This window comes from Delphinapterus leucas, chromosome 15 (genome assembly GCF_059928025.1).
Source record: "Delphinapterus leucas isolate spDelLeu-1000000601 "Yukka" chromosome 15, BTC_Dleu_Yukka2, whole genome shotgun sequence".
In the NCBI taxonomy this organism is placed as follows: domain Eukaryota; kingdom Metazoa; phylum Chordata; class Mammalia; order Artiodactyla; family Monodontidae; genus Delphinapterus; species Delphinapterus leucas.
In genome coordinates this window covers 76,058,028-76,082,638 of record NC_143143.1, presented here as the reverse complement: position 1 = coordinate 76,082,638, position 24,611 = coordinate 76,058,028, and the positions used below count along the sequence as shown (strand labels likewise).

General features: G+C 49.8%; 1 protein-coding gene and 1 long non-coding RNA gene across 5 annotated transcripts in view; one reads left to right on the top strand and one right to left on the bottom strand.

Annotated features, from left to right (window-relative positions):
- The window catches only part of PREX1 (phosphatidylinositol-3,4,5-trisphosphate dependent Rac exchange factor 1), a 194,263-nt gene that overhangs the window by 113,435 nt on the left and 56,217 nt on the right, over window positions 1–24,611 (top strand). For all 4 annotated transcript variants that reach the window (XM_022597750.3, XM_022597748.3, XM_022597747.3 and 1 more), the window contains 5 exons: window positions 4,039–4,200; window positions 11,505–11,638; window positions 17,637–17,755; window positions 19,288–19,437; window positions 21,603–21,750. In XM_022597750.3, the coding sequence (XP_022453458.1) occupies window positions 4,039–4,200; window positions 11,505–11,638; window positions 17,637–17,755; window positions 19,288–19,437; window positions 21,603–21,750 (713 nt within the window). The remainder of the gene's footprint in view (window positions 1–4,038; window positions 4,201–11,504; window positions 11,639–17,636; window positions 17,756–19,287; window positions 19,438–21,602; window positions 21,751–24,611) is intronic.
- LOC149747511 (uncharacterized) lies at window positions 89–2,384 on the bottom strand. The gene is made up of 2 exons (XR_016387944.1): window positions 1,357–2,384; window positions 89–1,259 (listed from the first exon to the last, which is right to left on the bottom strand). It is a non-coding gene; the product is annotated as an uncharacterized LOC149747511 (long non-coding RNA).

Here is a 24,611-nt window from a genome sequence, read left to right as displayed (position 1 = left end):
AAGTGACCTCGCCTCTGGGTCCACCTCAACTTCCTCATCTGTCACATGTATCAGGATATATTTTAGCTACAGTGACGGAGACCCGAAATAACAGTGACTTAACGTGTAATTTTATTTCTGTACAAGGCAGTCCAGGGTTTATGTTCTTCCACCCCTGGGTTCTCAGATGTTCACACCGTGTCCACGTTCCAGCCCAGGGAAAGGGGAGACAGGCAAGGAAAACGGAAGCTGCACATACCCCAGTGATCAGAACCTGTGTCCTGGTGGACGGGAATGTTGCCTTTATTCTGGGTGGCCTTGTGTCAGCTAAGAATCTGTTCTGTTGCTTTTGACCAGGGATCAGCAAGCTTTTCCTTTAAAGGACCAGGTAGTAAATATTACAGGCTTCACAGGCCGTATGGTCTCTGTCGCGACGATTCCACTCTGATGTTGTGGCTACAAAGAAGTGAGGACAGCGGGGAAATGACTGAGCATAAAGCTTCGTTTATTGCAACAGGTGGTGGGTTGGACTTGGTCTGCAGGCTTTCATTTGACCCCCTGCTTTTAGAAGGAGAGGTTGCTGGATCTGCTTTGGCGGGTTGAGCCTCTGTCACTGCTCACTCGGAGGAAACAGGGAGCTGGCTGGCTGCACTCCCCTTTTGTGCCTTGGCTGGCTTGACAGAAGTTCAGGTGCTCAAAATTACTTACATTGGAGCATGGGGCTGGGGGTGCTTTGGGGAGTTCAACTGAATTCCGCATCATAGGTCACAGGCTTCTATCGTAGTTTTATCTGTGGACATGTCTACAAGCAGGCCGTCAGCTCCAGGAGAGTTGGGGCAGTGTCAGTGTCATCTGTGTCCTCAACAGAGGGCCCAGCCTGAGGCCAGGTACACAGGAGGCCTCACTGGATGGATGAATGGGGCACAGAGCTTCCTGGTTCCAGCCTTGAGTATCTCTTGCCTGGACCATTGTAGTAGCCACTAGCCAGTCTTCCTGCTTTTACGTTCACTTTATGTTCCCTCCAGTGCATCTTCCACTTGGCAGTCAGAGGTGTTTTTTTTTCTTTTTCCGGTACGCGGGCCTCTCACCGCTGTGGCCTCTCCCGCCTCAGAGCACAGGCTCCGGATGCGCAGGCCCAGCGGCCATGGCTCATGGGCCCAGCCGCTCCGCGGCATGTGGGATCCTCCTGGACCGGGGCACGAACCCGTGTCCCCTGCATCGGCAGGCGGACTCCCAACCACTGTGCCACCAGGGAAGCCCCTAGAGGGGTTTTTTAAAGGCTAAATAAATTGGATGGTGTTAGGCCTCAGCTTATAACCCCCCATCACCTCCCCATGGCTCGTGGGATGAAACCCAGAGACCACACCCAGGCCTTACCTGATCTGTGTTTGGTGTGTGCATCCGACCTCAGCACCCATCCTTCTCCTTGCTCACTCTGCTGCGGCTTCCCTGGCCTCCTTGCTGTTTCTCACTGCCTCAGGGCCTTTGCTTGTGCTCTTCTCTTGCCTGGAGTGCTGTTCCCACAGATGTTTGTATAGCCTGTGCCCTTACTTCATTCAGGTCTCCACCCTGAGGCCCTTCTCCTCAGAGAGACCTTCTCGGACCAGTGCACCTCCCTCACCCTCTGTCCCTTCACTTGCCTGATGTTTCACCTAGCACTTAATCAATAATATAAATTATATTTACCAGAGAGGAAAGTATTCCTATTTAACTATCTGAAAGGTTATAAATAGTATAGACGTTCAGAGCACTAACCTCAGAGCCAGGCTCAAGTCTGATCCGTGACCTCAGGCAGATGACCTGACCTCTCTGTGCCTCAGTTCTCAAATCTGTCAAGTGAGGATAATAATAACTACCTCATAGGGTTGATGTGAGGATTGAGTGAGCTCAAAAAGAGTAAGCACTCACGAAATGCTAACATTATTACTGTTAGTGGTAATACTCAACTTCTGGACTGTTCTCTTGACTGTGAGCTCCCTGAGGGCCGTCTCAGCCTCTGTCCAGACCCCGGTGCTCTGGCACGTACCTGTTGCTCAGTCTGTGTTGGTTGAGTGAGGAGTGAATGGAAATACGTCCCCTTTGTACAAAAAGCTCAACCCTCAGTGACCGGCCTGCCTCTGTCTTACTTCCTCCTTGAAGCCTTTCCGGCCACACTGTCCTTCCCCTTCTCTGATTGATCACGAGCGCTTTCACCACTTGGGGCTGTTGTTTGTGCCCACCCCCCACTTCCTCCCTTCCTTCCTCCCTCCGTCCCTCCCTCCCCCTTCCCTGGGAGCACCTTTCCCAGCTCAGTTGCCTCCAGAGAGAGGGCTCCATCCTTCCCCACCCCTTGCTTCCTTTCTGGTCTGTCCCTGGGCCCAAGGCAGGTGCTCAGCAAACCCACAGGGTCCTGATGTTACAGAACATCTGGTCCTTGGGCCATTAGGATCCTCTCTGCAGAAAAGAGGCTGTTCACGTTCAGGCAGAGAAGAAGTGAAGTGACTAGAGAAGACCTATTTTTGGAGCTGGTGCTCCGCAGGGCGTTCTCAGAACAACACCTGCCTGGCCCATTGCGGCCTGCGGGCCCTGCTAACGTGTATCATCCTACGGAAGCAGGACTGATAATGGTCAGCATAGACTGAGTGCGCACTGAGGCTGTACTTTCCCCCAGAGCTGCTTTTCCTGAAGTGTCTGATTTACCCCTCACCATGACCATGAGCGGAACCAGATGGCCGGGTTCAAATCCACACTCCTCCTCCTACTTCTTGGAGCCTTTGGACCATCCTGCTGAGCCTGCATCTCCTCCTCTGTTAAATGGATAATAACAGAACCTACCTCCCAGGCACAGAGTAAAGGCTCATCGTCACCATCCTCCCCCACATCACTGGTTTTCAGTCGATGAACCTGAGGCTTGGCATGCAGGGCATCTGGCCCGAGGTCACCCAGCCGCCCAGGGGCGGAGCTAGCCCTGGAACCCATGTGGGACGGTACTGGGAACCAGCCCACTGGAGTGTCATATCTGTGATTTTTGAGGGAGCAGAGAGATGGAGAGATACTGGAACATCTGAGCATGTCAGGGCCAGATGATTAGAGAAACTTATCTCTGCCGGCGCGTCGGTTGAGTGACGCGGCCTGAAAACCTTCCCTGATATCTTGAGACCCAGCTGGTCTCTGCCGTCTCAGTTCCTTTCTCATCACACTTACTATGGGGCTGAAACCCTTTGATGAAGACCAGCCTGACCTTTAGAGCGTCCCAGCCTGTGCCGGTGGTGAGGTGCGAGATGAGAGTGAGAAACAGTGGGGGAGGGGCTTGCAGATTAAGCCCCCGACTGGCGTCTTTGTCCTCTTTACATGTTTCCTCCACGTCCCTGTGAAGGCAAGGGGTTCTTTATACCCATTTTACAGATGAGAAAAACTGGGGGCTAGGGAGAGGCAGTGTCTATGGCCACCTCTCTGGAAAACTGGTCTCTGTCTCTGTCTCTTTCTTTCTCCTTCTCTCTCGCATTTACTCTCCTCCAGCCACACTGCCTCCTGGCTGTTTCCCTTACAGACCCCATACACTCCCACCATGCCCCTTTGCGTTTGCTGTTCCTGTTACCAGGCATGCCCTTCCCCCAGATTTTTGCAGGACTCTCTCCCTTGCTTTATCCAGACGCTCTGTTCACATGTCACCCCCTCAGAGGGGCTTCCTTGACCTCCCAATTTGAAAGAACACCCCCTTTCCCAAGACCTTCTAGCCCCTCATTCTGATGTGTCTTTGCAATATTTGTCACTGATTTTTCTTAATTTTGGCCCACCTCCTTTATTAGAATGTAATAGCCACCAGATGAGGAATTTTTCTGTTTTATTAACAAATTTGTCCACAGACTCCAGAACACTGCCTGTTGGGGAGGAGCTGCTCAGGGGACATTTATTAAATGAATGAATGAATGAATGAATGAATGAGTGGTGTTCTCCAGCTCCAGATCACAACTTGTGTCCAGAGTAGAGCTGGGACTTGGTTCAGGCCTGGGTGTCCTGGAGGCTGTTTGGTGCCCTCTGGGCCGATGTTCCTCATTCCTGCCCTCTCCTCTACCCTAGGAACTCGCCAAGAGGACCCCCGGCAAGCACCCCGACCACCCCGCGGTCCAGAGCGCCCTGCAGGCCATGAAGACTGTCTGTTCCAACATCAACGAGACCAAGAGGCAGATGGAGAAGCTGGAGGCCCTGGAGCAGCTGCAGTCGCACATCGAAGGCTGGGAGGTGTGTCTGGGGCAGGAGGAACCTTCTGGGCTGGGGACGGGCCCGGGGGGTGCACAACTTGGGTTCAGACTGTGGTCTGGGCACCAGATTTGGCCTGTAGCATATTTTGTTTGGCCTCCATGGTGTTTGCAAAAAAAAAAAAAAAGTTTAATTATTTTTCAATTAGGTCCACATAAAAGTCTAGATTTAAAGTTTCTCTTAAAAAATCGGTAACACTGAGCCCCCATTTTCCATGGCAACAGCCTCTGGAGCCTCTAGTTTTCCTCCATCCCCACCACTCCCCAGTCACTCTCCTTCGCATGTTGCCTGTCTGCCTGGTGTCCCTTGAGCTTTTGATGCCAAGGTCAAGGGTAACTTTTAAGGGTTCACTCCAGGATAGAATTCTGGCTTTGACACTCCCGTACTGGGTGACTGTAGGCCAATGTCTTAACTTCTCTGAACTTCGGTTTCCTTATCTATACCTGCGTAGAGTCGGTGCTCAGTAAGTGATAGGTATGGATATTACTATGGTGATGATTATTAAGGGATGGGATTCCTGAGATCTTCTGCTGTGTCTTCCTTAAATTATTAGAGCTGTCCTAAAAGACCTGTAGGATGAAATGGGAAAATCTGAATCAATAAAAAAGTCAATATCCGAGTAAGTACAGCTGGAATGGGAGATGAAGACTAAAGAGGAGCGACTCTTGGACGCAGATAATTTTCTGAATCATCTGTCTTAGACCCTTTGGGTGGGCTGGCACTGGCTGCATTTGGGATTTCCACTTCATCTCCCTGTGTTGGGGAGTCCTAAATGCGACCGTATAGGTGCGAGGTTGAGGGTATGGCTGCAGAGGGGAGGGACCTGTGCTCTGGAGGAGGTGGGTGTTGTGGATTAGTGTTTGGCATGTACCCACTCTCCTCTACCTGGCCTTCCCGCCCGGCTGGAGAACAAATAGTTGCATTTCTCAGACTCCTTTGTAGCTCAGGTTTGGCATATGATTGGCCTAGATCAGATCCAGCTGCTCGAGATTTGGAAAGCGGGAGTGGGACGGAGGCCACCCTTGTGCTGTTGGTGCAGCAAAGCACGGCCGTGGTTCTGTTTGACTTTCTGTGATAGCATTTGCAGAGGGCCCGGTTTCCAGCTTCTGAGTGTCAAGAGGAAGGGCATCCATTGTGTTGCTGGTGGCGTGTATCTAGCAGGATGGGGTGGCTTTGTAGCTGAGAGTTGAGGCAACGGCTTCTGAGGGCCTGGAAGCAGCTTGGGCAGCATTTCCCTAGAATATCAGCTCGGGCAGGTGGTGGTCTGCCTCTCCTGGAGGAGAACTGGCTTCCCTGGAGGGCCAGTTCGACAGTGTTCTTGGTTTTTCTGGCAGCTGTGAGTCTAGGCTCTTCTAACCCCTCCAAGGATTGGATAAGGCCCTCATTTCTTTCTGCTTAAACTGCATAGCTTGGTTTCTGTTCCTGCACCTGAAAATTGTGTCAGGATGTGTCCTCTAAGGAATCACATTTCACCTTCATGATGTCAGAGCTCTGATTAGGTTTCTTGTGATCCTCTCAGCCTTCCCCTCTATGGTTCCATGATGGCAGCAGCTCCAAGCATCATGTGTTCCAAAGCAGGAGGAGACAGGGGCTCGGCCAGGGCAGTGAGGGGGAGCTCTCCTCCCTAGTGGAGGAAAACCTTTCCCAGAAGACCTTTCCAACTCATTGGCCAGAAGTGCGTCAACTTGGTCACTTTCAGCAAATATGCTGACCTAAAGAGCACATAGAGTGGACACGGTTAAACATCTGCCTGTTTGGGCTTTGAGCTTCCTGGCAGCCAAGGTAAAAAGAGCAGGACACCGAAGTTACTCAGCATTCATTGTCAAAAAAGGAACAAGCTGAGCAGTTCTTCTGGGTGACAGAGAGTTTCCTGGCATCCAGCTAGAAGGGAAATTTCTCACGTGAGCCCCTGTGGAGAGAGTATTAAGCAAGCGATTTGGCAGCCAGAGCAGAAGTGATTTCCAGATGCCTCCTGGTAAGGGCCTAGGGAAATAGGAACCAAGGGTCTTTGGGGTCCTTGTTGACCCTGAACTATCTGCAGTTTGAGAGTGGCCCTTGTTTTGATCTCTGTCGCTGGGTAAAGTAGGAAATAAAGTGACGTAGAGTAAGAATTGCTGACAATTTACTGAGCACCTATTACACATTTTCAACGCTGGAAGAGAGGGCAGTTGTTATCCCTATTTTACAGATGAGAAAACTGACGTGCAGGGTCCTGGCTTTGGTGCCCAGCCTTTTTTTTTTTTTAAATTTATTTAATTAATTAATTTATTTTTGTCTGCATTGGGTCTTCGTTGCTGCACGTGGGCTTTCTCTAGTTGCGGCGAGCAGGGGCTACTCTTTGTTGCGGTGCACGGGCTTCTCATTTCAGTGGCTTCTGTTGTTGTGGAGCACAGATTCGAGGCACGCGGGCTTCAGTAGTTGTGGCACACGGGCTCAGTAGTTGTAGCTTGCAGGCTCTAGAGCACAGGCTCAGTAGTTGTGGCGCACAGGCTTAGTTGCTCCGTGGCATGTGAGATCTTCCCGGACCAGGGCTCGAACCTGTGTCCCCTGCATTGGTAGGCGGATTCTTAACCACTGTGCCACCAGGGAAGCCCCCAGCCTTTTAACTTACAGATTATCCTGCCTTATGCAAGTTTGTCCTACTCTCCTGGCCTCATTTTCCCCTACTTGTCTAATTTCAGAAACCTCTGAAGTTATCTCCTGGCGTCATTGTGAGGGTCAAGCGAAGGGTAGAACATGAATGTTCTTTGGAAAATGTGAAATGGTTTTCTGTATAGTAGAAAGGTTTTTAAGTTTAATCCTCAAGATGACTTGGGAAAATAATACATTCTAGCTAGAAAAAATAACGTTTAACAGTGAAGCTGCTTGTAATAGCTTCATGCCCTCAGTAGTTAGAACCTCAGGCCAGGCCAGGGCACGAACCCGCGTCCCCTGCATCGGCAGGCGGACTCCCAACCACTGCGCCACCAGGGAAGCCCGCTTTCTAATCTTTTTGTTTGACCTCTTGCCAATCTGATTAGAGGGCTGTCATCTCTCTTGGAATATGGCTGACAAGGGACTTATTTCTGGAGGAGGGGGAGTCTTTTCTTGGCCACTTTCTTGCTGTGCGCTTGGGCTTGCATCATTAGTTTGATCTCCAATCTCTGGGTTGTTTTTTTTTTTGGCCTGATCCTCTGTAAGCCAATTGTCCTTTTTAGTTGTGGGACTGGTTTAGTTAAAACCGGATAAGTTAATCCATAAATCCATTTTACTGAGCACAAGTAAATGGGAGTATGTTGCCATACTGTGGATGTGAGTATATGAGCCCACCCCCTCTGCTTGGTGGGGTACCTTTGCCTCAGTTTCCTCATCTGTACAGCCTGGCTAATGGCAGGATGCCCCACGGGTCACTTGAGGATTCAGGGAGTGGATACATGCAAAGCGCTCAGAACGGTGCTTTCTTTATTGGATCAGAGTAAACGCTCAATAAACGTCAGGAGGAGCCGTGGCAGCAAAGCAGGACTTCTTTCTTCATTTTTTTTTAGATGAGAAAACATCATGCAACTTTTTGCCTAGGGCTCATACCAGTGTGGGCTGACCCTCCTGCAGAGGGACACTCCGGACGTTGGGCCCCGCAGACTTTCGTGAGAAGCTCACTGTCATAAAAAGAAGTGCATGTTCTTAATAAGAAAGAAATAGAACACACCACTCTTGCTGGCTCTGGAAGCCCTGCTTTAAGAGACCATCAACTGCACTCACCCACGAGGGACAGAAGGAAATAGGGGTGAGGAAACATAAGACCATTAAAAACAAGGACCATAAACAGAAGTTCTTGTATGTTCTTCCCACCCTCCCTGGGATGCCTTGTGCTCTTGCCCCGTCGAAGACCCCTGCTCTAGACCAACAGCTGCATAAAAACACCTTCAGGTTACCTTCTAGGAGGCGGCACAGGGTATAGTAGAGGTGAGTGGATAGGATGGTGGGACCGCCTGTCTGGGTTCAGGCCCCAGCTCACTCACTGACCATCTCTGTGACCGTGAACAAGTCACTTCACTGCCCTGTGCCTCAGCTTCCTCCTCTGTAAGATGAGGGTTGTGAGGATTAACGGAGTTTTGTAAGATCCTTAGAACTGGAGTTGGTGGGTGGTGAGCCCTATGCCTGTGTTAGCTTTTGTCATCTTCTCTGAATGTCACCACTTCAGTTCTGCACCGTCTGAAAGAGGACTCCAGCCCTGACTGGCGGACACCTTGGTGCTCAGCCTCTTCCCTGTGTATCTGATCCTTAGCACCACCCCTGACCTGGGATCAAGGATTCTGGGGAAACCGAGTGTCAGCTGGGCTTCTTAGCAGGCCTGGGGTGGAAGGGGCCTTCCCCTGTACTGTCCTTGGCATTTCAGATGCAGTTGGCTGGGTGGTCCTTGGCCAAGGCCAGGGAGGCAGCTTCCCAGGCTGGGTGTGCTTCTTCTCTGCCGTCCCCTGACATTGGTCTAGGTCTGTGTGACCTCCAGGCTCTTGGGCCCTACAGCTGGGCCAGGTACTAGGTTCATATACAGTACATACGAACGAGTTCCATTCCAAGAGTGTGTTTGTAAGTCCAGTTTGTTCACGAGTCCAACAAAGTTAGCCTAGGTACCCAACTTTTTTTTTTTTTTTTAATTTATTTATTTTTGGCTGCGTTGGGTCTTCGTTGCTGCGCGCGGGCTTTCTCTAGTTGCAGAGAATGGGGGCTACTCTTCCTTGCGGTGTGCGGGCTTCTCATTGCGGTGGCTTCTCTTGTTGCGGAGCACGGGCTCTAGAGCGCAGGCTCAGTAGTTGTGGCACGCAGGCTCAGCAGTTGTGGCTCACGGGCTCTGGAGCACAGGCTCAGTAGTTGTGGCGCACGGGCTTAGTTGCTCCGCGGCATGTGGGATCTTCCCAGACCAGGGCTTGAACCCGTGTCCCCTGCATTGGCAGGCGGATTCCTAACCACTGTGCCACCAGGGAAGCCCGGTACCCAACTTTTACAGATAACGCCAGACACGAAAACTAAGTTATGTGATTGGACATGCAAACACATGTTCGCATCTTTGAAAGTTCGCAACTTGAAGATTCGTATGTAGGAGACTTACTGTACAAGCAGCCAAAATCTCCCTTTGGAGCCTGGAAGGGCTGGTGGGTGGACATGAGTGAGGTGGAGGAGACAGGAAGCACATGGTCTCGAAGGAACTGTCGAGTTGCTCTGTGCTCTGAGCTGGCCCATGGGCCACTGATGGAGTCTTATCTACCAGGGAATCGCACTCTCCCTGTTTGCAAGGATACTGGGGCTCCAAGGGGCTCTTCATCCCCTAGCCCCAGGGCAGCAGGGGTGCTACCTCGCTGGGTCGCTGTGCTGTGGGCATCACATATCTGCCTGTGTGGCACGCAAGCGTCCAGGCTGTGATTTCTGTTAACGGGTGTGTGCTTCTGTCCTGGGCTGCACAGCTCTTGATTGCAAAGAAGCTGGTTTCCCAGGACCCCGAGTGGGCCCCAGAGAGGGTCTCTGGCACCATTGGGCAAATGGATTTGCTGCTTCTAGCCGGCCCGTGGGCACAGAGCAAACCGACTCTGACAGCAGTTGGGGAGACTGCAGTGGGCAGTTAGAAAACAGCCTGATTTCTGAGTTGCCAAAACCAGTTTCCCATACTGGGTATCAGAAATAATTGAGTCAGCAGATCTTTCTGGGGTATGAACGCCTTGTCACTTCTGGGCGTTGAGTGTCTGGGGAAGGAGATTCTATGAAGAATTCTCCTTCTTTCCTCCCCAGGTTCCTTTCCAGGCAGAGGTAGCATCATGTCTCTTTGTTGTGATCTGCAGGTTGGTGAAATGAATTTCCCCTAAAATACCACTTTTGCATAATACCCCCTGGGCCTAAATGTCAGAGGCACCCCCTTGCCCGCCTGTGGATGGGGCCTCCAACCTTATCATGATGTATTTAAAAGTACATCAAGTATTTACAGTTGGCGGCTGTAAGAAAGAGAGACTTCAGTGGCTTAAATGAGATAAAAGTGTATTTCTCAGCAGTGATGCAGGCTTGGGGTGGGGCACCTCTGCTCCATTCGGACTCTGGTCCCTTCCAACGCCTTCCTCCGTCCTTTGCTACGTTGTATTCCACTACCGTGGCCATCTTCCAGCCTATGGCAAGAGGAGGGAAGAGAGGAAAGGGAGGGAGGCAGTTTTCTCAAGGAAATGATATAGAAGTGAGGCATACTGGCCATAATGTGGTCACGTGACCACGCCTGGCACAAGGGATGCTGGGAAGTGGAGTCTGTGGTTGGGCAGCCATGTGCCAGCTGAAACTCCATGCCTATGACGGAAGAGGAGCACGGATTTGGGGACCCTCCGGGGGCTTCCTTAGCCGGCATTCTGTGCCCTCCAAGGTCTCTTTCCAGCTTCCTCTCTGTTAGCACTTTGGGATCTCTCTGCCCCTGCCTTGGTCCCCCCAGAGTTCCAGATGGACCTGTGTGGTCCCTGGCTCTGAGGACTCCTCCCAGCAGGGACCTTGCCTATCCCTATCCTCAGCCTCTTTATCTTCGCCATCCTCCCAGGCCCATCTTGCTCCTCCCCGGTGCCTTTCCTGACCACATTGCCCTGAACCCCATGGAGGTTCAGTGAACGTCATGCACACCTAACATCTTGGTCGTTTAGCATAGATGACCAGGTAGAATTTGGGAACTGATCCCGTCTATTCTCACGTCCTGAGCTAGAGAGGGGGCTCTCAGAATCCTCTGCCCCTGGTGGAACTCACATTGCATTGGTCACCTGTTCTGCAAGCATTTATTGAGCACCTACTGTGTGCCAGAGAGTGCAGTAGGTGCTGCGAATACCGTGGCAAATGCTTGATAGATGCTTGATAACGCTTCCTGTCCTTATGGAAGTGGCATTCTTGTGGAGGAGATAAAGTAACAAGTCAAGACACGAATAAATAAGGGGAGGAGGAGAGAGGCAAAAACCCAACCAAACAAAACCCATAACAAAACCAGATGTCAACTAGGGCCGTGTGAGCTGAGTGAGTCCTTTCACCTCGCTGAGCCCCAAGCCCCTGTTCTGTGAAACGGTCATCTGTGTATGCTCCTGCCAGCATTGTTCTGGCACACTCACCAGAGGGAAGCCATCGATCAGGCTGTGTTGGGTTTCTGTCTGCTCACAGATGTGCCTCCAGTGGTGCATTGAGATTTTGGGGGTGCGAGGGAGGCAGGTACAGGCTCTGTCTGTGGGAAGGAAGGAGGGCTTTCCCAAGGGAGCTCCTGCATTTGCCAGCTCATGCACCGCAACCCCCCATCGCTCTCCCAGGGCTCCAACCTCACGGACATCTGCACCCAGCTCCTCCTGCAAGGGACTTTGTTAAAAATCTCCGCGGGCAATATCCAGGAGAGAGCCTTCTTCCTCTTTGACAACCTCCTAGTCTATTGCAAGCGGAAATCCAGGTGAGTTGCTGGGGAGACTGGGACAGGGCTGCCCGGGTGGGCTGGGAGGCTGGGATTGGGTTGAACTCTTGACATAGGCTTGTCACTTCCCTCTCTAGGCCTCCCTTTTCTCTTCTGAGTTCAGGGATTTGTTCTAGATCAGCACTATTCAAGAACATAGGTTATTTAAAATTTTCTGGTAATCACGTTAAAAAGAGCAAAAGAAATAGGTGGAATGAATTTAAATAGCATTGCATTTACCCCCATATGTGCCCAAATATTATTATTTCAACTTACCTTAAAAATTTATTAAATAGGTATTTTGCATTCTTTTTAAAAATTTACGCTAAAGCTTCAAAATCTAGTCTGTATGTTACACTTATAGCACATCTCAGTTTGTACTAGGCACCCTTTAAGTGTTCAGCAGCCACCTGTGGCTTGTGGCTGCCACAGTGGACAGTGTAGGTCGAGACAATCATGGAAGTTTGGAGAGTCTTTGTGCCACCAGAATCCTGTGATTCTAAGATCCAAAGGTAGATGGTTTGAGGGGAGGGAAGTCCTCTCCTGTTAAGTTTTTTGAGGGAAAGATAGTATCTTTGTCATCTTTGTGTCTTTCACTGGAGCGTCTTAAACTTGTAGAGTGAATGGCTGGGTGGGTGAGTGGTAGACTGCTGCGGATGTATGCATGGTTGGACGTGTGGGCAAATGGGAGGAGGGATAGATGGGTAGTTGCAGGTTTGGGAGATGAATGGGAGTGATTGTGTGTGTATGAATTGATTCGTGGATGGACGAACGAGTAGATGAATCAGTGAGCAGTCAGGTGGTTGGAGGTTTAGGAGATGGCTGGATGGAGGGGTAGATAGAAAGTTGGGGGAATCTGTGAATGTTTGGGTAGTTGGAGAAATGGAAATGAAGACATGATGAGGCAGCAGAGGTTGTATTTATTTATGTATTTAAATATTTATTTATTTACTTTTACTTGTTTGTGCCAGGTCTTAGTTATGGCTCGTGGGCTCCTTAGTTGTGGGATCTAGTTCCCTGACCGGGGATTGAACCCAGGCCCCCTGCATTGGGAGCGCAGAGTCTTAACCACTGCACTACCGTGGAAGTCCCTAGGAGAGGTGTATTTAAATGAGAGGTGTGTTGGGGTCTTTATGTGTGGTTTGTTGAGTGAATGGGTAGATGGGTGGACGGTTGGATGGTCATAAACTTGGGAGGCTGAGTGGGTGGTGGAGGTTTGGAGATTAGTGGATGGATGATCGGTTGGATGGGTGTGTTGAAGGATGATTGGTTGATGGTTGCCAGGGTGCTTGGACTGTGGTACGGGAGGTTGGTTGATAGGATGGTTGAGTTGATGGATAGGTGGATGAATGATTGGAGAGACAGAAAGTTAGGAGACGGAGGGGTAGGGGCACGAGTGGATGGTTGGATGCATGAGTGGGTGGGTAGATTGGTGGACCAAGAGAATTCTTGCCTTTCAGTTTTCTCGCTGAGGAGGTAGAGGACAACTGACCAGTGCAGCCCTTTTTGAATTAAGCTTCCTGTTATTTTGTTTTAGGGATGAAATGGTGACTTTCCAGAGGCTTCTTTACTCTTTTATCTAGCAAAAGTTAGGGCTGAGGGGAGGTCCAGATCCTGGGTCCTACTGTCAGCATCACCTCCAACTTCCATTGTGGCTCTGGGCTTGTCACTTACTGTCTGTCTGAGCCTCGTTTTCCTTGTCTGATTCTGCTGGCCTCCTAAGGTGGTGGTGAGGAACCTTTCCACAGGATGAATGAGGGCTTTCCGTGTGAGTGTGGGGAAGCTTCTCATTGTCTTCCTCCTCCAGCCTGACCTCTCTGAGCCTCAGTTTTCTCTTCTGTAAAATGAGGTTGATAAACCCCTTCTTACAGTAGTGTTTGCTTAAGAGCAACTGTTGAATCCCTGCTCAGCCATTTCTCTAGCTCTGCGACTTTGCCTCTCTTTGCTTCAGTTTTCTCATCTGTAAACTAGGATGAATTATCATGTATCTTGTACCGTGTACAAGGGCAAACATGTTAAGTGTGCCTGGCACATAGTAAGTGCCCAGAATAAGGAGTGGCTGCCATTACTGTTAACTTACCTCCACATGTGATGTGTTCCTATTCAGTGCGATCCCACGGGTGCAGCACCTGGCACATAGTAGGTGCTTTAGCCACAGGCCCCTCCCCTTCCCCCCTTTCCTCCCTGTTCTGGGACTTGGTCCTTCTGGTCAGAGGCCTCCATCTCCCTCTTTCACCATCTCTGAGTGGCTGGGTCAGTGTGTCTCTTTCTCATTTGATATTTTATTCCCGTTAGTCTGTCTGCATCTGTCTCATGTCCTCCTATCCCCCCATCAATGCCCCCTTCTCCTTCCTCCTTGCTTCCTGCCTGTTCTCACTGGAGCCATCCTGAGAGTCCTTCTTCGACAATGCCAAGGCCACTGCCAGCGTCCACCCCTAGCCCTTCCCCACCACCCGCCGTGGGCTGTCTGAAGCAGGCACTTCTCCCAGAACACTGGGGTTTAGAAAGCAGAATGTCCCTTCAGGCCTCTGTGACCTCCCAGCCTGGGCCACGTTTGCTCAGCCTTCAGTCACCCTGTCGTGGGCCCTTCCTCCACTGGAGCAGTAGCAGCTGACGCTGATTGTACTGGACACCCAGTGGGTCGTCTAGGGCGCACGCACTCTTGTAAGGCCGTTTCCTGTCTCAGGCCTGCAAATGAGCTGGGCTGGCTAGAAGGAGAGGGCACATCTGTCGCCTGGGAGAACCTGGCAGGCGGCCTCCGCCCCTGCTCTGGGTCAGGAGCCAGAGGGCTGGGCTCCGAGAGGTCTCAGAGGGATTGGGCATTGGTGGATGGAACTCGCAGCGTGGCTCTGATGTAGTCACAGGAAACGCCTGATGCTGGTAGGTGTCTGTCTACGGTCGCGTGTTTGCCTGGGCCATGCCAGGCACTGCCCCTCCGGGTTGTGGGTCGGGGGAGGTCTCTGACTCAGAGTGCTTCTGGTTTGATTCAAAAGCAGAGGCTCCTTGGATGTCAGGAGTGGAAGGGAGAGTTTTTAAAAACGCACCTCCCCATTCTTCAGAAGGCGAAACTGAGACACAGAAGAGCTAAGTCTCTTGTATCTCGACTGCTTGTTTAACATCTTAGAGGCGTCAGCAGCGTGTGGTGGTTAAAGACTCAGAGACGCTGCTGCTTGCAAGCTGTGTGACCTTGGGCAAGTTATGTCAGCTCTTTGTGCCTCTGTTTTCCTGTCTGTTTAATGGGGATGAAAGCAGTCTCCATCTCATGAGGTGTTTTTTTTTTTTTTTTTTTTTTTTTTTAAACATCTTTATTGGGGTATAATTGCTTTACAATTGTGTGTTAGTTTCTGCTTTATAATAAAGTGAATCAGTTATACATATACATATGTTCCCATATGTCTTCCCTCTTGCGTCTCCCTCCCTCCCACTCTCCCTATCCCACCCCTCCAGGCTGTCACAAAGCACCGAGCTAATATCCCTGTGCCTTGCGGCTGCTTCCCCCTAGCTATCTACCTTACTACGTTTGTTAGTGTGTATATGTCCATGACTCTCTCTCGCCCTGTCAAAGCTCATGAGGTGTTTTTTATAGATTAAGATAAAACATGTAACGTGGTTAGAATGATGCCTGGCACATGGTATGTAAGGTAGAAGAAATCTAAATCCGTATCTTCCCTTGGGTGTGTCACAGACGGCTTACACTTAACTTGGGTCTAAAACAAGACTCTTCATTTTCATTGTAACTCCTGCTCCAAAGCTTTTCCTCCTTGAGTCGTCGTCGTTCCCAGTAAATGGCACCATCATTTACCTAGGATCTCGGGCCAGAGTTTTAGTTGTCCTTGATTCTGACCTGCCTCACCCCCCATCACCAGCAAGCGCTTTGCATTCTCTCATCAAACGTTGGTCAGAACCTCAATGTAATTATGATAAAAACTCCAGGAGGGAGGTTGTGTGTATATGTACGTAAATGATTTTAAAATTGACATGGAAACAGAAAGAGACAAAAATAGCTAAAGACAGTTTTGAAGAAGAACAAAGCTGGAGGACTTTTATTACTGATACCACAGCTCACTATAAAGCTATAGCAATTAGGACAACGTAGTACTGGCGTAAAAACAGGCAGAAAGACGAATGGAATGGAGTACTGAGTCCAGAAGCAGACGCACGCGTAAGCAGTCATTTGAGTTTCAACAGAAGCACCAATGAGGTGCAATAAATGGTGCTTGGTCAGTTTGATATACAGTGGGAAAAATGAGTCTTGAACCCTTACTTCACACAGCGTACAGAAGTCATCCTCAGATGGATTATTGATTTAGCTGTGAAAGATAAAACAATAAAGCTTCTAGAAGAAGGCATAGGAGGCTATCTTCATGATCTGGGGGTAAGCAAAGATTTCTTAAATTGGACAGAAAGTATAATTATAAAGGAAAAATAGATTTATCAGACTACCTTAAGATTAAGAACTTCCGTTCATCAAAAGACACCAAGATGAGAGTGAAAAGGCAAGCCACAGAGGAGGAGAAGATCTTTGCAATCCACTTTGCAGAGGACTCATCCAAAATATATAGGCCAAATTTGGCCCTCTGCCTATTTTTATAAATAAAGTTTTATTGGCACACAGCCACGCCCATTCATTTTTGTGTTGTCTGTGGATGCTCTCATACCTCAAGGGCTGAGTTAAGCAGTTGTAACAGAGACCATATGGCCCACACAATTGAAAATGTTTACTCTCTGGCCCTTTTTCAGACGAAATTTGCCGAGCCCTGCTATAAATCATTAAGAAAAAGACAGACAACCCAACAGAAAAATGGTCAAGGGACAGTCATTTCACAAGTGGAAGACACCACATGGCCAATAAACATGAAAAAGTGCTCGGCCTCATGATTCATCAGGGAAATACAGATGAAATCTTTATTAGAGACACTCCTTTCTGCTGCCAGAATGGCCCAAATGAGAAATTAAATACCAGTTATGGAGGATGTGGAGCAACTGGAATGTCCCTATGCTGCTAGGGGTGGGAGAATTGATACGGCTTGGCAGTATCTACCAAAGCCGATCGTATGCATTCCTTATAACTGAGCATTTCTTCAACCCGAAGAAATGCTCACGTATGTTCTTCATAAGACATGTGCCAGAACATTGACAGCAGCACCAAACTGGAAGCAACCCAAATGTCCATCACCATCACCCTGTGTGATTCCACGTATGTGAAGTTCTAAAACAGGCAGAGTGAATCCATGAGTTTAGACGTCAGGGTAGTGGTTACCCTTGCAGGGGGTAGTGACCAGAAGGGGGCGTGATGGAGGGCTTTTGGGGTACCTTCTGCCCTCCTGTATTGGAAGGTATATTCTCAGAGACTTTGTTTTGTTCCCTGCTGCAGCCCTAGCACCTAGAATAGTGCTTGGTGCCCAGCAGGTATTTTCTTGAGTGCCTGTTGAATGCATGGGTGAGTGACTCCCCTGGTCCCAACTTGGTATCCTTCCCATACGAAGCACTGGTCAGATTGTTTGTTGAGTGACTAAATGGGTGAGCAAGAGAATTCACCTGAATGAATGAATGAATGGTGGGTAGGTAGATGTAAGTGGTTGGGTGGATGGACTTCCTACTCCAAGTTCCTCTCCATTCTGGTTTTATTTCAGGAAGTTCCTGTTTGTTAGGCACCCTGAGAGTCTCTACCCATTTTCTAGGCTAGAAGAGTGGGTTTCTGTTGCTTCTTGTTGGTTTCACATCCACATCTCCTGTTGGCTCAGAAGTAGCTCTGGGAGGTCAGCAAGGCTATTAACCCATTTTCCAGATGAGGAAGCCGTGGCTGAGAGTGGAAAAGTGACTTGCTCAAGTCACCCAACCACCAGCCAAAATGCCATACTTCTGACCTGGTTCCCGCACTTCTCCTGTCCCCGGGCGCCCTTCTGTGTTACTGCCTTGCTTCCCTTTGCTCTGTTGAAGACGGTTGAGCCCCAAGGAGAGGAGGCATAGGGGACATTGACTTCCCACTGTCTTTCAGGGTCACTGGGAGCAAGAAATCCACCAAGAGGACCAAATCCATCAACGGCTCCCTGTATATCTTCCGGGGTCGAATCAACACTGAAGTCATGGAGGTGGAGAACGTGGAGGATGGGACAGGTAGGTCCCCACCCATGCCCTGCCCGAGCCCAGCCCCCCTGCTCTACAGCACAGTCTCTGCTGCGGTTCACCAGTGTTTTCCTTTGATCGGGAAAGATAACCTGTCCACAGAAAAGTGCCTAAAACATATGCACATAAAGCTAACCCCTGGGTGGTCACCATTCAGGTTAAGAAATAAACTGCTACCTGCACCCCGGAAGCCCCTCACACGCCCCTCCCTGGCCACAGTGCCTCCTTCCCCCCGGAAGTAACCACGCTCTGAATTTTGTGACGATGATTTTCTTGCTTTTTAAACATATTTTTACCTCCTAAATATGCATTGCTAAACATTTTAATTAAAATTTCTGTTTTCGAACCTTATTTAAATGGTTATATGATTACAAATACATATAAAATTATATATATGTATTTCTTATTATTATTGCTTCTCACTGTGTTTCTCTGGGTAGCACTGGCCCAGAATGTGGATTCTCTTTTTTTTTCTTTTTTAAATTGAGGTTTAGTTGATTTACAACATTCGATTAGTTTCAGGTGTACAACATAGTGATTCAATATTTGTATAGATTGTAGTCCATTTAGTTACTACAAGATAGTGGCTGTGTTCCCCTGTACTGTACAATATATCCGTGTTGCTTATCTATTTTATACGTAGTAGTCTGTATCTCTTAATCCCATACCCCTGTCTTGTCCCTTCCCCCTTCCCTCTCCCCACTGGTAACCACTAGTTTGTTCTCTATATGATATAAATGGTCATAAAGTATACTGCATATTCTTTCGCATCTTGCTTCTTTCACTCAACCCCATGGTGGTGAGAGTCATCCGTGTTTCTGCATGTCGCTCTCTGTAGCTTGTCGGTTTCCGTTGCTGTGTAGTTTTCTCTTGCACAGATAGTCCCCCGTTTACCCATTCCTTTTGTGAGGGACATGTGGGTTGTTTCTGTTGTTTACCGTTATAAACAGTGATCCTATGAGTATTCTTGTGTGTACGCCTCTTGGTGTATTTGTCCTTGAGCTTGTCCAGGACAGGGGTTCTGAATTGGTTTTGAGCCACAGACCCCTTTGGCAGTCTCACGAAACCTGTGGACCCCTCCTCAGATTCAGGGTACAGCTGGCTGCAACATTCCTGGATAACGTCAGCCTGTTTTCAGAGAGGTTTGCCAATTCCCATCCCAGCCAACACTCTGTAAGGGCCCGTGACTTGGCATCATCAGGCTTACACTAGGGTTTTATGTAGCCCAAGTGCCAGAATGAGATGGGCAAGGAGGCATAAGGTGTCTCTCTTTGCAATCGAGGGGTTGGGAGGCTCTTTGCTTTGAGGTCTTTGTTGCCCACCAGAGAATAGATAGGAGAGGGAGCATCTGGAGGATAGTAAGTTCAACTCCCAAATCCTGATGCCATTGATGCCTCTGCTGCCCTGTCTTTCTGGAGGAGGAAGGACTGGTCCTGTGACCTCACTCGTAAGCATATAATGATGAATGTTGGGTTGTATGGCTGAGCTCTTGCTGACCCCGCTTTGCCTCTTTCCCTTGCCAGCTGATTATCACAGCAATGGCTACACCGTCACCAACGGCTGGAAGATCCACAACACGGCCAAGAACAAGTGGTTTGTCTGCATGGCCAAGACAGCGGAGGAGAAGCAGAAGTGGCTGGATGCCATCATCCGTGAGCGGGAGCAACGCGAGAGTGAGTGGCTGGGGGCTTCCCCAGATCCCTGGGGCGTATACGGCTTCCTGCAGCCTCGTGCCTTCTGTAGAGTGAGCTGTGTCTAGGGGAGGGGTGTAGGATCCTTTCCAGAAAGGTCAGAGCTACAGAAAACAGGTCTTTGAAGGGCAGAGAGCTCTGGGACTGTTAGAACTTGGTGGGATTTCAGCTCATCTGGTTTAGCCCACCAGACAGATGGGGAAACTGAGGCCCCATGGAAGGGAATTGCCCAAGGCCATGCCAGTGTAGTTGATCATCCTGAGATTCTTTGCTTCCTTCACCCTTGAGGGTTAGTAGTCAAGATGCTCCCTACGTGCCTCTGTCCCCTCCACGGTTCTGTTCCCTTCACCTGGGGTTCTTTTTGTTTGACATTCACCAAGTCTTTGGGAGGAGGGTCCTGGGGGCTGCCCCTAACTGTCATCATGAATGCTTGGGCCCAGGCACTTAGGGAGTGCAGAGCTGGGTGATAGTTGGGTGCACTTTGGGGGTGGGAAACTGAACTGCTGTACAGAGACCACAGTGCTTGGAAGGGGAGGCCATGGTGTGTTTGGGGGTGAGTTGCTTCCGCTTTCCATACCTCAGTGATGTGGCCTGGTAAATGGGGATAAAGCTCCTGCCGCAGAGGGTTGTAATGCTGCTAAATGAGGTTGGGATTTGATGATAAATACTTGCAGATTTGACTCATGATCCTAAAAATGGTACCTGCCGCCCAGCTTTACAGAGGAGAAAACAGAGGCCCGGTTTCCTCCATATCTATATTCTGTTCTCTTGAAATCCCTACTTGGATGTGTCGTGGACATCTCACACTTACCATGTCTAGTCAGAATTCTTAATTTCCACCCTGTCTTCTGCCCCAAACCCACTCATTCCCTGGACTTCCCCATCTCAGTAAGTGACTCCTTCAGTCATCCAGGAGCTCAGATTGAAACTGTTGGTGTCACACTGATGTCTGCCGACTCCCCAGACTCAGTAGATCAAGTCCCTTTAATTCTGCCTTCCACTTACATGCCAAGTCCATCCACTTCTGTCCTCTCTCTGCTTCCACCCAAGTACAAGTCACCATCATCTCTCAGGAATGAGTATGGGCCCAGCATGGCCAGGTCCATTGAATTTTTTTTTTTTTTTTGAGAAGTTAGACATCAGGATTTTTAGGTGACATGTCTTGATTTTAAATGTTGCATCAAAATTTATTAAAATGCCATTAGGCCAGGTAAACAACTGAACTTAGCCCCTGCTGCGGCAGGTTTATGACTTCTGACATGGATCAGGGCTGGGTGTGTGGTCAGGACTGGGGGTGGGGGTCAGGGGTGTGGCCTGGCCTGGGTGGGGCTGATCAGTATCTTTGTGGTCGGAATGGATGGCTGTGGTCAGTGCTGGACATATGTGCTCATGAGTGGAGTGTGGCCTGAGTAGGCCTTGGTTGTTAGAATCGGGGTATCACCCAAACCCTGAGCTCAGGGCTGAGTTTCCAGGCGTGGTACATGCTGTGGTCAAGAGCACAGATCTGGAGCCAAGCTTGAGGGTCTAAATCCTGGTTCCACTACTTCTAGACGGGCAACCTTGGACAGGAACTTAATTTCTAAGGACCTCAGTTTCTTCAGCTGTAAAATGGGGATAATGGAACTTGCCTTGTAGGTTTCCTGTGAGGATCAAGTGGCATAGAGTAGGCACTATAAAAGCATTTGCTATCATTATTTGTCACTACTCTTATTGTCAGGATTGGATGGGGTCCAGGTAGAAAATATGGGGCAGTGATTGGGATCATAGTTCTGTGTGTATTGTCTAGAGAAACGGGGAAATTTCCATCCCTGGCCTGGAAGGAAGGTCTCAATAGGTTTTCTCATAACGTCAGAATTTGGAAACCCATTCTCAGGTTGAAGGGTCGACTGCTTATTACCCTGGGACTTAGCCTCTCTGGACCTCAGCTTTGCAATCTGTGAAATGGGGGACTTACCCCCCCTCCTCTACAAGGTCTTGTGTGGGGTCACTGGCAGGTGCCTAGAACAGTGTCCGACATGCAGGGAGTGCTCTATGGGTGACCACTGGCTGTGGCGGTAGTTGGGGGCAGCTGGGGGAAAGGCTTTCAGGAACCACATGCCCGCCTGCTCTGCTCCCCAGCGCTGGTGCTGACCGTGTCCCCTCCGCAGGCCTGAAGCTGGGCATGGAACGGGATGCGTACGTCATGATCGCGGAGAAGGGGGAGAAGCTTTACCACATGATGATGAACAAGAAGGTGAACCTGATCAAGGACCGTCGGAGAAAGCTGAGCACCATCCCCAAGTGCTTCCTTGGCAAGTGAGTGACCCCATCCTGGCCTCCGCTGTGTCCCTGGGTCTCGGCTGGAGGCTGGAGGTGGGCAGACCATCTGCACCCACGTGGCTTTTCCCAGCCCTGCCCCTTCCGCCATGGGCAGAGCCACTAAAGCACCTCGAATCCTTGTAGAAGAGTCCTTGGAGATCAAGGATAGTGGGGTGCCCATATCAGGGCTTTCAAATGTTTTGACCACAACTCACTGCCAAATGTAAGTTTTATATTGTGACCTGGTGCACACGTTCACGTAATATATGACTGAAGCCAAAGTTTCACAAAATTTACTGTGCTTGTTACACTCTGAAAATACCTGTCGATTCTGTTCTATTCTATTCTATTCTACTCATTTCTTCATTCATTTCAAAAATAGTGCTGAGTGAAACCCATGAAATTGATTTCACAAACTGTGAGCGGGTTTTCCACCATGGATTGAAAAACGCTGCTCTAGCATTCAAGCAAAGAGAAGCCCCTAGAGATATGTCAACCAGAAAGGTATTTAAGGCAGGGAGTTGATTTCAAAGGTTTTAGAAGAGCAACTGTAGACCTTTGAATTAGCCTTTTTGGACTGTCATAACAAAGTATCACCGTCTTGGCAGCTTAAACAATAGAAATTTATTTTCTCATAGTTCTAGAGGCTAGAAGTCTGAGATCAAGATGTTGGCTGGGTTGGTGTCTGGTGAGGCCTCCCTTCCTGAGATACAGAAGGGGAGGGGGAGGTCCATATGGTTTCAGTACTTAGGGCTTCCAATTTCTCTGTCTGGGAATTACATTATTTCCTAATAATAAAACATTATTACCCCCCACCCCTATTTTATAACCAAGGATCAAAGGATCAGAGCACAGGTGAGATGGGATTGGATCCTAGACCCAGGTTTAAATCTCATTCACCTGGGGGGAGGGGGCTGGGGATTGGGAGAAGCAGGAGAAATGCATTCCTTGTAAAACCATCAGGCTGTTTCCAGGCCCTACTGTGTGTTAGACCTAGTGGTCGGTGCTCTGGAGAGGGTAGAAGAATGCCCAGGGCTCCTGACCGCACAAAGCTTGCGGGGAGAGAAGCTTGCCTGTGAGGCTGGGATTTTGTTGAGAATTTATTAACTTACACCCCACGCACTTCCCAAAAGATTTTGAAGAGTCCTGGGGTAAAAGCGGCTGTAATTATTATATTGCCGTAGACCAGGTGAGAGGTGCCATGGACTAGGGTAGTCACCGTTGAGATGGGGGGCAAGTAGTTGCATCCTGGATCATGTGGAAGGTGACAGCATTGGCTGATGGGGTGGAGAAAAAGGGAATTAAGGATCCAGAGCACCTGGAAGGGCTGGAGTGCTGATTGCTGTGAAAGGGGAGACAGAGGCAGGTTTCAGAGGGTGGGAGTAGAGCCCAGAGGCTCCACTTGGATGCCTACACTGAGACAGGATCCCGGACAGAGATGTCGACTTGTTAGTTGGATATGAAATCTTGACCCGGGGAGAAAAGTTCTGGCTTGGAGACCTAAGTGCAGGGGATGTGGGCATTTAGATGGTTTTCAGAGCCATGAGACTGAATGAAATCTGCAGGGGGATGGGTAGAGAGAGGGATGAGGCAGAGACTGGGCTCTGGGGAGGAGGAGGAAGCAGCAAAGGAGACTGAGAGGGAGCGGGCAGAGGGGTGGGAGGCATGCTGGCGAGTGCAGTGATCTGGAAGCCAGCTGAGGGAAGACGAAGAGCCCGTTTGCACGTGTTAAGGTCGAGATGCCCAGGAGACGTTCGCATATTGAACAGATGTTGGATGGGCAGCTGGAGACCAGTGTGAAGCCGGGGGCAGGGGGCAGGGGGAGCTGATTGGTCATGGCTTGGGGCAGCAGGCAGGGGATTTTGGGGGTGTTTGGGCCCCTGGAGTTGGCCTGGATGCCTTGGAGTCAGGCTGCCCTTTTGCCCTCAGGGTTAGTTGACCCCAGCTCCATGTTCCCTGGGAGGGTTGGCTGTGGGCCCCAGACCTGTGGGAAGCAGGGAGGGGGCAGCCGGGCTGGTCTCCATCAGCTAATTCCTAATCCCTGGGCAGAAAGGAGGTTTCTCTGGAGGAGGGGTTTGCTTCCGGCCCCCCCAGGGTCAGAGGACCTCCCCCCACCCCCACCCCCCCCCTCTTGCCAAACGCTTTGGAGAGCTTAGTCCAGCTGGATGGGCCAACCTGTCTGTGATTAGGGCTTCAGCAGGGTGTTCTGTCTCCTCAAGAAGGATTAGGGGAGATTTCTTTTACTGCCCATTTGAAACAGGGCCAGGATTGAAGCTTGTTTGGCAATCATTGGGCCCTCAAGGACCAGACTTCCTGCAGGAGATCGTGCTGATAAAAACTCTCCTTGTGTGGCTTTGCTCTGCACACAGCGCCGGGCTCGTGGTCCTCCTCCTTCCTGGTCAGGGCCCAGCTCCTCCTCCAGGAGCACCCGGGCCCCCTCCAGTGGAAGGAACCAGCAGCCACAGAGACACAATCCCGGAGCCTTTCTCTGCTCCAGGTGCTGCCATGTGGCCGTGCCTTTTAATCTTTGTGTGACACTGTGAGGCAGTTTACTGCCATTGTTCCCATTTTAAGGGTGAGGACACTGAGGCACAGAGAGGAAAAAGGTCCTGCACAAGGTCACATGGGCACAAATTGGGGGCTGGGATTTGAACCCAGTACTTTCTCTCACCACACTCTGCTGCGTTTATCCATTTTTATGTCTATTCAGCACATTTCGTTTTTCCTTGATCGTTACCTGTCTCTACTAGATGGGGGACTCCAGGAATACAAAAAGTGTCTGATTTATCTTTATAACCTTCAAGGGTTAGGCTTTGAATCAGACTTGGACTCAAGTCCTGCTTCCCCTGCCTTCTAGC